The 14653-nt window shown below is 38.4% G+C and overlaps 1 protein-coding gene across 7 annotated transcripts; it reads left to right on the forward strand.

Annotated features, from left to right (window-relative positions):
• Window positions 1-702: 702 nt before the first annotated feature.
• LOC111070804 (ankyrin-3) lies at window positions 703-11368 on the forward strand. Of its 7 annotated transcripts, none has more exons than XM_022361751.2 (13): window positions 707-790; window positions 889-981; window positions 1266-1448; window positions 2131-2238; window positions 2299-3412; window positions 3540-3643; window positions 3704-4648; window positions 7690-8017; window positions 8485-8578; window positions 8655-8879; window positions 8943-10663; window positions 10745-10897; window positions 10967-11368. In XM_022361751.2, exons 3-13 carry the CDS (start codon window positions 1296-1298, stop codon window positions 11158-11160), a joined length of 5139 nt encoding a protein of 1712 aa, XP_022217443.2. In that variant the 5' UTR covers window positions 707-790; window positions 889-981; window positions 1266-1295; the 3' UTR covers window positions 11161-11368. The 7 variants fall into 7 exon arrangements, with proteins under 7 accessions (XP_022217444.2, XP_022217443.2, XP_022217447.2 ...); XM_022361754.2 differs by having other exon boundaries at window positions 711-790; window positions 10941-11060; XM_022361753.2 differs by having other exon boundaries at window positions 713-790; window positions 889-961.
• Window positions 11369-14653: the final 3285 nt, after the last annotated feature.

The following is a 14653-nucleotide window of genomic DNA, read 5'->3' on the forward strand; positions in this document are numbered from 1 at the left end:
ATCAGGGGATCACAAAAATGTCGTATGATAATAATACAATCAGTTTCAAGTATTTTATTTCATTATTTTATGTATATTTTCACCTTTTTGCACAACCATTCATTTTAGCGCCAAAATTTGATTTTTTAACTACAAGTTTTTGTTGTTCTTAGAGGTGATAGTTGCGCTGATAGGCAGAAAAGTGCAAAAATGTGCAGTTAAGCGCAAAAGCAATCGAATATATCGAATAGACGCAAATAAATCAGAGACTGACGCAACTTTTTGCCACCACTAGGGCCCTATGCTTAACCTATGTAAAAAAAACTGCGTCTTCGCCAAGACGCAAAGAAGCATGACGCAGTCCCAATGTAAACAGCCCATCAGTCCACACATGGTCCCGATAGGCAGCTATCAATATAAATCTGTGGATTCCGCTCGTGTTGCTAGATACACACTCCAGAAATACATAAACGAAACATTCCTGTCACAGTTTTTTTATATGGAGTTTGACAGGAATTTTTCGATTTCGCAGTGCTGGATACTATGCTAAAAGAAAAAAATGTTCCGCCGTACCAAATTGTGTGCATTAGCTATTTGTTACGGATGGTGGATGGTGCCAGTGGGAATCGGAGTTTCACATCTGTCAAAAATTCCCACCGTTTCTCATAGATGTGCTGTTTGGAACTTGATTATTATTCACTAACAAATTATGTATATAGTGATGGTGCGGAAGCGATAAGTAAAGAAATACTGAGTTAGGCTAATAACTTTCTCTCAAAATAATTAGAAGAGAAGATAACTTTTGCCTGTTGTATGTAAAAAAAAGTTTTATAATTTGAAGATTTAAATATGTAAATAATGTGAACTGTCTAACGGAATCGTCTTCTTTATTTATAAATATATTTCTAGGCACTTGTATTAACAAAAGACAAGGGAATAGAATACCAATGCAAATTATTATGACGTCATACTGACAACAATTGTATACCTTCTTGACAAATCGTAATATTTAAATAAAAGTGAAACTAAGCTATTTTACTATGTGCCACTCTGTTTTTACAATTGCCAATTCAATTAGCTAACATTTTAAATTTTTTAATTATCTTTAATTAAAAGGCATGTAGAGAAATGCACATACACTTGACCGTGCGTATGTATACACCTAGTACATGCATACATACAAACAAACATTGTGATCATTCGAATGACGAATATGAGAACCGTAACATTAATGTGCAACTATGGGTGTGTGTTTTTCTTTGCTTACATGTTCCTTGTGTTGTTAGTACTTTCAGGCACTAAATTGACGCTAAATCATGACACTAGGAGAGTTAAAAATTGAAAACAAGATACAAACCGAAAAAATAAATCTAAGCGAAGACACAATGACAACAAAAACGAATAATAAACCTCTAGATAACGGGATATCTCTAGACAAAATAAATGGAAACACAAAATACGAAAAGCAGGTAATGTAACATAAATATATATACATATACATGCAAGTACATACTGTTTAACAGTTGAATATTTGTACATACCCTAAGCTTGTGAACATATTTTCTCTTTGTATGTACGGAAATGGCTTTTACACTGTATTGATTTAATTTTTTAACCTGAAAACAAGGTATTATAAATATAGTATAATATTTTATTTTATTTAAAAAATTAAGTTTAACATATATTAATAAATAAAATAAATAAACAATAATACAATTTACATGGGCCAGAAGCTGCGAGCTTTGGCTCAATTTTTTAAATATATACATATTTACATTCTTTGTATGTTTTGGTAATTACCTGGTACTCAAAGAGTATTAAATATTGAAAACCGCGCCAACAGAAGGAGAAAATCCGTGCCATCCACAATTTTGAAGATACAAGAAAACGGAAAGCTTAGAATCATAGTGAATGATTTTATTACCTGTGTCTCTCGTCTACTGTCTTACCCTGGCTGAGGGTCTTACAGAACTGAGCGGAGGGCTTGAGGATACCAAAGATAGTGGAAGATAGCACTCATCGGGTTCGATATTAATTCAGGCATTTACGTATATAATATAATGTATAAGTTACATGAATTAGATTACATATACTAGTAGTAAGTACCAGGTATTATAGTATCTCTGTTTATGACGTGCTGTTTATTGACAGATCGATTCAACGATATCATTTTTACGTGCTGCCCGCAGTGGAGATATAACAAAACTTCTTGATTTTATCGAAAGTGGAGAGATATCGGATATTAATACTTGCAATGCGGTAAATAATTGAATTCATTGAGGCACATTTATACGTATTGATAACTTTAAATAATCTTAGAACGGCCTAAACGCTCTACACCTTGCGGCAAAGGATGGATATGTCGATATTTGCAGTGAGTTACTGAGGAGAGGCATCAAAGTGGACAACGCAACCAAAAAGGGAAATACAGCCTTGCATATAGCGTCGCTGGCGGGACAGCAAAATGTTATTAAGCAACTTATTCAGTCGAATGCAAATGTAAACGTTCAATCGTTAAATGGATTTACACCGCTGTATATGGCAGCTCAGGAGAATCACGACAACTGTTGCCGACTGCTCCTGGCAAAAGGAGCAAACCCGTCTCTGGCCACAGAAGACGGCTTTACACCATTGGCCGTGGCAATGCAGCAAGGTCACGACAAGGTGGTGGCAGTGCTCCTAGAAAGTGATGTTCGTGGCAAGGTGCGTCTTCCGGCACTTCATATTGCAGCCAAGAAGAACGACGTAAGCGCAGCCACACTGCTGCTGCAGCATGATCACAATGCAGACATTGTTTCCAAGTCTGGCTTTACGCCTCTGCACATTGCCGCTCATTATGGGAACGTGGACATAGCCACCTTGCTGCTGGACCACGGTGCTGATGTCAACTATGTTGCCAAACACAATATATCGCCGTTGCACGTAGCCTGCAAGTGGGGAAAGTCTACAGTTTGCAGCTTATTGTTGTCCCATGGAGCTCGCATAGATGGACCGACTCGTGACGGCCTGACACCGCTACACTGTGCCTCACGCTCAGGCCATGTTGAGGTTATTGAGCTCCTCCTGCGTCACAATGCTCCAATATTATCAAAGACAAAAAATGGATTGTCAGCCTTGCATATGTCGGCACAAGGCGAACACGATGAAGCGGCGCGTCTTCTTCTGGAACATAAGGCTCCAGTAGACGAGGTAACCGTTGATTATTTGACAGCACTCCACGTGGCCGCACACTGTGGCCATGTGAGGGTGGCCAAACTGCTGCTCGACTACGGTGCAAATGCAAACTCACGTGCCCTCAACGGTTTCACCCCCCTTCATATTGCCTGTAAGAAAAATCGCATCAAAGTCGCTGAATTGCTCATCAAGCATGGGGCTACCATTAGTGCAACCACGGAATCTGGCCTTACACCATTGCACGTGGCTAGTTTTATGGGTAGGTACATAGACAAGTTCAAATCGACGCGTTTAATTCGTCAAATTCGATTCATTAAAGACATTAAAGCAATAGAACATATATTCTAGTCGATACTGACATCCTTTTCAAATTTGGCTATTTGCAGGCTGCATGAACATTGTCATATACTTGCTGCAGCATGACGCTAGTCCAGATATACCAACAATACGCGGAGAAACACCATTACATTTAGCAGCGCGGGCCAATCAAGTAATGTTTTGCTATCTTTCTATCTGGATTAGATTATTTATTACCTTTATGTGCTTTCAGACGGACATAATTCGAATTTTGCTTCGTAACGGAGCGCAGGTGGATGCAGTCGCTCGTGAAGGACAAACACCGCTACACGTGGCATCCCGACTGGGCAACATTGATATAATTATGCTAATGTTGCAGCATGGAGCCGAGATAAACGCTACAACTAAGGACAAGTACACGGCGCTTCACATTGCGGCGAAGGAAGGTCAGGAGGAAGTGTGCTTAGCATTGCTCGAGAGCGGCGCTCGACTAGATGCAATCACACAAAAGGGGTTTACACCATTGCATCTAGCTAGCAAATACGGAAAACAAAAGGTAGTGTTCCTATTGCTCGAAAAGGGTGCTTCTATTGATTGTCAAGGCAAGAACGATGTGACTCCATTGCACGTAGCGGCGCACTATGACCATCAGCCGGTAGTGGCGGTACTTCTGGAGAAGGGTGCATCGCCGCAAATATGCGCCCGCAACGGGCACAGTGCCATGCATATTGTTGCAAAAAAGAACAACGCAGAAATGGCCCAGCACCTTCTACAACATGGTGCTGATGTTGGGGCCATCAGCAAGTCGGGCTTTTCTCCACTTCATCTGGCTGCCCAAGAGGGACATTTGCCTATGGTCGAACTTTTGCTACAAAATGGCGCCACTAGTGCTGCTGCTAAGAACGGCCTAACACCATTGCATTTAGCTTCCCAAGAAGGCCATGTCCCTGTCGCTCGGACTCTACTGGAAAACGGTGCTAGCATTTCAGAGCGCACCAAAAATGGGTATACTCCGCTACACATTGCCGCCCACTACGGACAAATCAATCTCGTAAAATATCTCCTTGAAAATGATGCTGACATTGAAATGTCCACCAACATTGGCTATACACCACTACATCAGGCTGCACAGCAGGGTCATATAATGATCATTAATCTCTTGTTGCGCCACAAGGCGAATCCAGATGCTTTAACAAACGTGAGTTATACTGATTGTCAATATATACTAAATATTCCTATAAGTCAAAGTCACTTTTAATGCATATCAATCTATACCTACTCTGTCCATTTAAAGCAGAAGCTGCTTTTACATTTGGCATATGTTAGCCAGTGATGATTAGTCGAATCATTTGTTATATGCATGGTATATTTATATGTATAGTTAACATATAGCCCTGTCGGAAAACCAAGTTTATTTTTATAATTTAAACTAGTTTCAGGGTTTGAGGCTTTTCATTCCACTTTCTTCAGGTACATTCACATATATGAACAGTCATCCGTTTTTGGATGACTCACAAGGAGTAAATCTCATAAGCCTCTTTCGCCATCGAAAAACTATTGCGCGATGTCTGAGAGCTTAAATTGTCCTAGTAAACACAATCCGATATTAGGATCCGTCCATTCTCAATAAAACTTCCGGCCAAAACCGGCCTGTGGATTTATAATTCGGAATTGATATTCCTACGCTCATACAGTCTATGGATGTTTTGTTTCATATATATATATATATATATATCCATGATTCGTCACCTGTTAAGATTATCGTGGCTTGGGTAACCGTGGCTGTTGTTTACCGCAACATCGACTCTCATCACTTTACAAGAGCCAATAGATTTTGGGCGATTGTCAAATTTTACTGTATCCGACGTATTTTTCGTTTATCTTTAAACGGTGCCTCAGGGCCTTGGTCCTGGACCTGGGCCCGCAACCTTCCAAAAGGTATTTTTTGTTCATTTTATATTATATTTTATATTTCCCAGACGGTAAGCTGTAATCACAAAGTGTTTGGGCTTAACTTCTAGCTGTTTTAATTATCTTTTCAAAGTAGCAAAGTTCTTTACAACCAGACGTAAGATACTACAGTTATATGAAAAAAACAAGCGCTACCTCTGAATAAAGCTTAAAAAAAAATACCAGTTTTCTAAAATTCTTCAAAAAAAAGTTCTGCCATAGAAAAAAAAAAATATCATCAAACCATTTCTTAGCCCCAAATCTTTAAGAAAAAGTTCGTTTTGTTCCTTGAGGAAAAATCGTGTTGACTAGTGTTATATACAGTCCTGGTGTACTTTGAGGTGTACTGTACCTTACGAACAAGCAAGAAAGCATGAAGAATTAATGGATAGGGTGAATTAGTTTAAGCAGGGGCCTGAGTACCAGAAAACTGCAAAAATCACATTTTTCTTGATTTACTCATGAGCTAAAGTTTTTACACACATGCAATCGCTTAAAAATGCTCAGCATTGAATAAACTCAGCTTGCGCTGTCAGACGCTTCTTTCAGATCACTTTCTTGCTTAGAGTGTTTCTTGCTGTACTCATATATGCACTTGTAGCAGTGTGAAATCATATGAGTCTGGAAACAAAATTTGGTTGCTCTAGCTCTTATAGTCTCTGAGAACTAGGTGCTCCTCGGGACGGACGGACAGTCAGACATGGCTATATCGACTCGGCTATTGATGCTGATCAAGAATATATATACTTTATGGGGTCTAAAACGTTTCCTTCTCTGCGTTGCACACATCCACTTTTACCACAAATACAATCTACCCCTTAAGTCTTTTTGAGTATGGGTATAAAAATATAAATTTGACATTTAAAACACAATAGGATAGATAAACAATAGGAAATACATAAAAGAGCAATTAATACAAAAAAAAAAAAAACAAATAATAGACACAAGTACCTTTTGCACTACGATCAACATATTGTTACGAAAGGGGGCTAACGGCAGATAATTCAGGTTTTATTTTGATCTTAAGATATGCATCTATGATCAAAACAAATGTGAACCTCTGAATCGGTGCGGAACACAACTAAAAGCTTAAGAGAAGTCAAATGAAAACGACCATAAAAGACCATTTGGTTGTTTTGGATTTTTGGACGACAAAACAGTCTACAAATAGTTGATTGGTTTAAATAAAGCTTTATAACTGTACGAACGATATTTATATTTCTTCAAAGTTATTGCCGTTTATTTTAAATAGATTTTTATTTTGAAAGAGGGATTTACTCTCTGCAAAATCACAACGCACTGAATTTCCGAGCACGTGGCTTAACTTTAAAGGGGACAATTATTTTGTAATAGAAAGTTCTTATTCAATACATATATTAATAAACATAATATCCAGGGTTGTTACATAGAGAGTTGTATTTCTTTGTTATACTCTCAGAGATCGATTCGTGTCTTGTGAGTCACACACAGCAACGTTTTATAGGTCGAAGATGTTCCCCGTAACAAATAGTTTTAATCTTCGAGCAGTTTTGAACGAAGCATTTAATTGCAGCATTTTCTAAAGTACAGAGTTTTGTAAATAAATGTTTACCAAAGGCATAACATCCGGAACAATGTTTGTTTGTGTAGCATAGATACTGACCGAACGGTTCTATTTTTAAATATTTTATTTTAGTTTTTCCGGTATGGATACATGAATACTTATTTATGAGTATATATGTATGTTTGTATGTACCCATATGTTTTCCAAAAAGAATCTACATGGAAATGTGCAAATGCACGGGTTAATTCGACTGGTTAGCCTCTTCACCGACTTTCTGTCCTCTGGCAACTTGTAATTATTTTGGCTATCCACATTTTGTGTATGTATTGTATACTTCTGAATATTGTGACTTGTGATCATCTGTGAAAGCAATAGTGTAAAAAAAAATTAAATTTGGGCGTTGTATAGTTTTGTATACTTTCTGTTTTGTGTATTTGGGCAGGCCCTATTCAGCTCAATAATTATCGCTCGGAAACATTCACTTGTTTCGGTTTTAAAGCGGTTTCTGGTTTTAAATTAAATCTTTTTAGAATATAGAAGTTAATTACCAAATCTAATTTGCATATTTGCATGATATCACGTAAGAAAGTTTGTTTCCAATTTTCACTACACTCGCTTTGGCACAAAAGTTTAAATGGTTGAAACGTTCTAAAGATTGTTTAATAGATTTGAAAGAATTAATATTACTAACATACATATATATATAACATAATTAGATAATTAGATGTGGCACTAAACTATTTCAGAATGGTAAAACGGCCCTAAATATTGCAAGCAACCTGGGCTACGTTACAGCAGTGGAGACACTTAAGGTCGTCACCCAAACATCCATCACCAATACGAGCACTGGAGTGGTGGAAGAAAAATACAAGGTTGTGTCGCCGGAACTTATGCATGAGACTTTACTCTCTGATTCCGAAGACGAAGGCGGGGACGAGCTTTTAGATCATAATCAATACAAATATATGGCTACCGATGATTTGAAAGCAAACTATGGCCATGACCATGACCATCAAAACTTCGACACCACAAATCCTGGAAATGATCAAATGGATGTATCGGTTGTACAAAAAGGTAATAACACGCGCTACAGTCATAGACCAGAGACAAATCATATTCAATTTCGAATTTATACGATAAGTTATATGCTGTTTTTAAAGCTCAACCAGATATCAGTTGGTCATTCTCAAGAAAATTGATTAGGGGGTTTCAAGTAAGCAAATGTTGCTAATATGAGGTCTTAAGAATAAAAAAAATAGTCCACTATTCGAATTTAGAAAATATTGAAAATGTAACAAATATAAATACAAATCGATTCGCTCATATTTGATGCCATGGTATAACGGTCCATTTCGAAGTTAGCAACCAGTGGAACTATATTTTAGATTAAATTGCTTGTAGCTATAATATATGGACAAATGCACATGCCTTACAAGATAAGTTATTTAATTTTTGTATTTTACGTACAGATACATATTCTATTTTTTAATTGTCGAAAATATTAATTAAGAAAATTTTAAACTATGCTTTTATGTATAAAGAAATGATCATGCATAAAGAGCAAGGGCTGAATGCATCTACGATAGGACGTCAATGCGATAATGCTCTCATTGTCCGGCCACCGGTTCATTTGGGGTAAGTTTCATCCAAAACTGTTCTGTACATCAAAATGGACTATAATTAATTTTAAGTGTTTATTCTACATTTACAGATTTCTCGTATCGTTCTTAGTAGACGCCCGTGGTGGATCTATGCGCGGGTATCGACACAGTGGAGTGCGCATCATTGTTCCCCCAAAGGCATGCTCTGAGCCAACGCGAATAACTTGCCGCTATGTCAAACCCCAAAGAGTAGCAAACCCTCCGCCATTGATGGAGGGCGAGGCACTGGTAAGTCGTATTCTGGAAATGTCCCCCGTGGAAGGAAAGTTTTTGAGGTAAGAATTGTAGAAAAATCGTTTTTAAGAGATCGAAACAGATGTAATTTTTTTCTTTTCAAGCCCAATTACACTAGAGGTGCCCCATTTTGGCTCACTTAGAGAGAACGAGCGCGAAATTATCATACTGCGTTCGGACAATGGCGAGAGCTGGCGAGAACATAGCTTGTATGAGAATGAAGAGCACATTCTAGACGCCTTGAACGACGGTATTGATGCGGATGTTAATCCGCTGGAGGAACTACATACAAGTCGCATAGTTCGTATCGTTACCCAGAACGTTCCGCACTTTTTTGCTGTTGTATCGCGTGTGCGTCAGGAGGTGCATGCGATCGGGCCCGATGGCGGAACTGTTTCTTCGATAGCTGTACCACAGGTTCAAGCCATTTTTCCACCTCATGCCTTGACTAAGAAAATTCGAGTCGGTCTTCAGGCACAGCCAGTAGACCTGGTTGGTTGTTCCAAGCTGCTCGGTCAGGGCGTGGCTGTATCACCGGTGGTAACTGTGGAACCACGTCGTCGCAAATTTCATAAAGCGATAACACTGAGCATTCCTGCACCAAAGGCATGCACCAAGGGCATGGTGAATGCGTCCTATGGCAATGGAAATGGAAATCCACCCACACTTAGACTACTATGTTCTATTACTGGTGGTCAGACACGCGCCGCATGGGAAGACGTTACTGGATCAACTCCGCTAGCTTTTGTTAAAGATAGCGTAACATTTACCACAACAGTTTCTGCACGTTTCTGGTTAATGGATTGCCGAAATATAGCAGACGCGGGACGCATGGCTACAGAGCTGTACACCTATATGGCTCAAGTGCCATTTGTTGTCAAGTTTGTTGTCTTTGCTAAACGTATTTCCTATACGGAAGCAAAGTTCTCAGTCTTCTGCATGACTGATGATAAAGAGGACAAGACGCTAGAGCAGCAGGAATACTTTACTGAGGTTGCCAAAAGTAGGGATATTGAGGTGCTGCAGGACCAGACTATTTACATAGAATTTTCTGGCAATCTTGTGCCAGTTTTAAAGTCAGGAGAGCAATTGAATACGAAGTTTCAAGCTTTTCGGGAAAATCGTCTTTCATTTATTGTTCATATCAAGGACCCAGAGCTGCCAAACAGTCGCATCTCTTTTATGACTGAACCAAAGGTGGGACCCAGAGAAGCTCCACAAACCCCAATCTGCGCTCTGAATGTGTCAGTGCAGGATGAAAAAATTTCGACGCATAACGAAAATGGAATATTGGACAACGTTGGCCATGGAAATATCTTGTACAAGGAAATAAATCGTAACGCTTTAAAAAACACCGATATACAAGAAAATACAACAGAAACGACAGCAATTGATAAGAATGTTATAATTGAACAACAAAAAAACCAAAACCTGAATAGGGCTCGCTCTAATCATGCCGACATAAGGTTGTTGGATATATGCAGCCTCATAGGCAGTGACTGGCCACAGCTGGTGAAAGAATTGGGTGTACCCGAGACCGACATCGACCTTTTCAAAGCTGAGAACCTTGGGGATCTTACATCCGAGCAGCGCATGTTGATGTTGCAGCTCCGGCTGGAAGAAGAGCAACAAGGCATCTCCGCAGCAAAAATCTTATATCAAGCTTTAAACCGAATTGGCCGTGCCGACATTATAGATCAGTGCATGTCTAATTTGGAGTCTGTCACTGATAAGCCGGAACTCGATTTGACTACAGCGAGGAAGAATGAGTCTCTTCCGCTTATCCGTACATATACTGGCCCAGATGCAACACTAATGGAAGATGGTAGGGTCATTTAACGCTAAGTTAATGTGGTTCTGACTTGATTAAATTGTAGAAACTGCCCTTGTACTAATTCATGAATAGGTAATTTTTGTGCCACACCACCGTCAACTCCAATTGAAGACGAAACTAATCCTCAATCTGCCTGCGATATGAGAGTCATACAAGAAATGGTGTCGGAGCACACAATGCAGTTGCTGGGAGAAGCGCAAGAATATGTTCATCAACGGAATGAAGGTAAGAATATAAGAGACAGAAAATCCTATTAAATAAATCTAAGATATTTGCGTTTTTCCCGATTTGCAGCTATAACAGATGATTCGTTTAAAACACGGGATGATAAGTTTGACAATGAGCCAATTGATGTAACTGAAATCTCTAAGGGGTTAACAGTTCAGTCCATTTTGTTGAAGAAAGATGCCTCAAGTATTCCAATAGGTGGACATTCTGTTATTGATGAATCAGTAAATAGATCAACAGGAAATACACAGGACAACTAAAGTTTTGATTCAATTCCCCGTGATGCATCGTATATTTATTATTTATTTACATATTTACCAATGTATTCGTTTCTTATTTGTATACAGCAATAACTTCTAATTTCGACTATTCGAACTCCGATTTATAATTGGCTTAACGGTCATTTATAAATTGGTATATATTTCGATCTATTATAACTTCTAAAACATTTTGATAAATGTGAATACTAATCAAATAAATTGTTAAATTATGAAAATCCATTCTTCTTAAACTTCTATCGAAACGAGAGAACAACATTACATTGATCTTGAAACGGCGAAAATGGATGTATCTGTTGTGAATATGCCATGTGGGTTATACTCGTAAATATCGAAAAGATTTAATTCTTATCCTAAATAAATTGGGATTCTTTATAGCTAAGTCATGTAAAGCGAAGACATGGTCTAGAAAGGCGAATTTCTTAATTTAGTATAAATCGTACAGTTGAGCGTATATGATAGCTTACTTCGCAGGTGCACTGAGGTCACCGATGCTAAAAAGAACCAGGGATCTAGCAACCGAGGAGAAGTGGCCGTCAATAGATCTAATGACATCTAAAGGACTCCATTGGGCTATAAACTCCATCACGGGTATAAAAGCACCAGGATTATACTGAATATTCCCGACATACGGATGACGAATACGGGGTCAACCCATGATTTCCCCAATACACTGCGTGCCTAGGCACAGCCTATATCCCTATCCAATTATCCTCCTTCCTAAAAAAGGAAAGTGGAGTCATATGTGCACCAAGGACTATAGACCGAGAAGCCTCCAGCTCCTTTCTAATCAAAACATAGGAAACTCTGCCGGATCTAAACTTCTAGAATGATATGTGGCGACTTATCCCAGCCTGCACGCTTGCACCAAAGGGAAATCGGTGGAGGCGGAACTGCACTCGCTTGTAGGAACAATCGAGAGAACCCTTCACTGCAAAAAGTATGCTCTTAGAGTATTTGTAGATATATTGGAGACTTAAAAAAACGTTTCTACTAGTGCAATAAAGGACCGAAATCAACCTCTCGATAAAGCACCTCATAAGTTGTATCGGGTGCACAGCCAAGGGTGAAGTACTGTCGCATTTACTGTGGGATTTGGTGGGCGACACGACTACCTTAGTTATTTGAGAATGAATGCAGAAAACGCGACACAACGCCTAGTAGCATCGGGAAAAATGTCACTGCCAGGATACCTTTCCCGAACGCAAAGCAAACGTTGCTACTTTACTTATTGCGAAAATATGGTGCATTGATCCATTAGCCTATATTAAAGCCTTATCTCTGTACAATATATACCAGCTCCTACTCTTGGAGCTGTCGTCGGGCTCCATAAGTGAGGTTGTTTAGATATCAAGGCAAGTTTTGAGTCTATACTGATGCGGATAAATTGAATTATGACCTGAGCCTGTGCCCTTACTATAAATCATTTTTATTTAAACCAACCCCAAAATTGGATCTGAAAAAATTGGTCAGGGCAACAACAAATAGTGGATTCATTCAAACAGCTGTGGCAGCCCGATTTGTTAATCGATAAATCTCTGTAATACATAACAGAAGCCTTTTTGTATCAGCTGACACTAACTCGTGGGTGCGCTTAACAGTACAGGGAGTAACTAAACTTTTGTGGATTCCTTGAAGTGAAAAGTATGACTTTTGGCTGAAAACGTATAACACAAAAGCACTAACCATACAGTATATAGACACTAACCATACAGTATACAGTATACTGTATGGTTAGTGACAAAAGTAAGTGAAAGACTGCCTGATTATCTTATAGCCTTTTTACACTGGCCGCGGTTCCTATCGATATCGGAATAGACGAAATGAAGCAGAACGGTCGTTCACTTTGACAACGTGCGTCTTGAGAATAGCTGATTTGTGTGCTTGATGACAAGGAAAGTAACCACATTTTGGGAAATCAACAGAATTATGAAAGACGACGGCCAAATGGTCGAAAGAGAATTGATTCTCATATTTATTTATTATTTTCAGACATTTCTTTGAAGAGTTTGTGTGAGTTCTTCTTCAAATTATCGTCTCCAGAAATGTCTTAATGGTCTCAGGGATCCCAAAAATGTCGTATGATAATAATACAATCAGTTTCAAGTATTTTATTTAATGATTTTACGTATTTTACAGCACAAAAATGTGCTGTTAAGCGCAAAAGCAATCGAATTTTCGCACATGCATCCGAAAGCGACGCAACCTTTTGCCACCACTAGAGCCCTATGCTTAAAGTAGTACTCAGACGCGCTAAATTTTCAGAAAGTGCTTTATATTCCGTTCGGTGCCCAGTGCGACCAAAGTGGTTAGTGTTTGTTTACAAACAGAAACCTGTTTAAATTTCAAATTTTGTATTAGAGCAAGCATAATTGTGTTATTTGTGGGCGGTGTGGGGCTGGGGGAAGATAATACACACTGAAATATTGGATAAATCCGATCCTGCAGGACAGATATGCATCAACATTTTTGTATCTCCTTTTAAATAATTAAAATAAAATTAATAAATAATAATATCCATATAATCTGTATTTAGTTGACTACCTTATTTAATTTAATTTGTCTTCATTATTGCACTTTGTAGCTGGCTTCCTTGCATTTTAAATGAGAGTGTTTGTGTATGTGCATTTTGGACGACGAAAGATAGAATCTTTCTATGTTCCGCTCGAGATGGGAAAATACTATCCGTTGTATTTCTAGTATGTATCGAATGACCCTTTTTCGGAACTGAATACCGGTCACCTGCTGCGAACTTTTCGGACGACCGAAAAACAGGCATGCATTTTTATCGTTTCTATCCGAATATTCTCCTTGATTCGGTTGACCGAAAATCTAGCGCGTCTGAGTACTAGGCTTCAATCTCTGCGTTTCTCACTTTATCCACTATTAAACTATCGGAAAAAAACCTCGATACCTGATACTATCGATAGTGGCTCGATGTTTTATTTCGTGGCTTTGGTTTTTTCATATGAATATTTTACATAAATATTTTACATATTCCTTACTGTGAATTTTGTGCCAGTTCCAGTACGATTACAGCTCAGAGTTGGCGTTTGAACATGAACAATAATATGAAAACACCGAAAAATTTGATATCTATATATATATCGATTGGCCAAATTAGATCTGAAACGTACACATTTCCTCGCTAGAGTCTTTGTCCAATATTACATTAAAATGTCGTTAATTTGTATCAAATCTGTAGTTAGCGTGTAGTTACTATGTAAAACATTAAATTTTCCATCAGAAGAACATTTCCTTATTTATGAAAAATTCAATTGAAAATGAGTACTTATAGTTAGCAAATCTTCAGCGTTCAGAGTCTTGGCTTGTTAGTAATATTAAACCGAATATCAAAATCGAGGAATAGCAATGCATCACATCTTGTCGTGTCCGTGAGAATATTTACGGTATATTTTGATTATGACAAGGTATATTTTGGTATATTTCTGAGGGTCTGGCGATATATTTTATC

This window comes from Drosophila obscura, unplaced genomic scaffold, assembly GCF_018151105.1.
Source record: "Drosophila obscura isolate BZ-5 IFL unplaced genomic scaffold, ASM1815110v1 contig_187, whole genome shotgun sequence".
Taxonomy (NCBI): domain Eukaryota; kingdom Metazoa; phylum Arthropoda; class Insecta; order Diptera; family Drosophilidae; genus Drosophila; species Drosophila obscura.

Bases quoted from the DNA above. Each gene is read 5' to 3' on its own strand.
- LOC111070804 (XM_022361752.2), top strand. From the start codon at position 1,296: ATGACACTAGGAGAGTTAAAAATTGAAAACAAGATACAAACCGAAAAA. The intron at 2,239-2,298 runs GTAAATAATTGA...AAATAATCTTAG, and splicing joins ATATTAATACTTGCAATGCG to AACGGCCTAAACGCTCTACA. The intron at 8,880-8,942 runs GTAAGAATTGTA...TTTCTTTTCAAG, and splicing joins GTGGAAGGAAAGTTTTTGAG to CCCAATTACACTAGAGGTGC.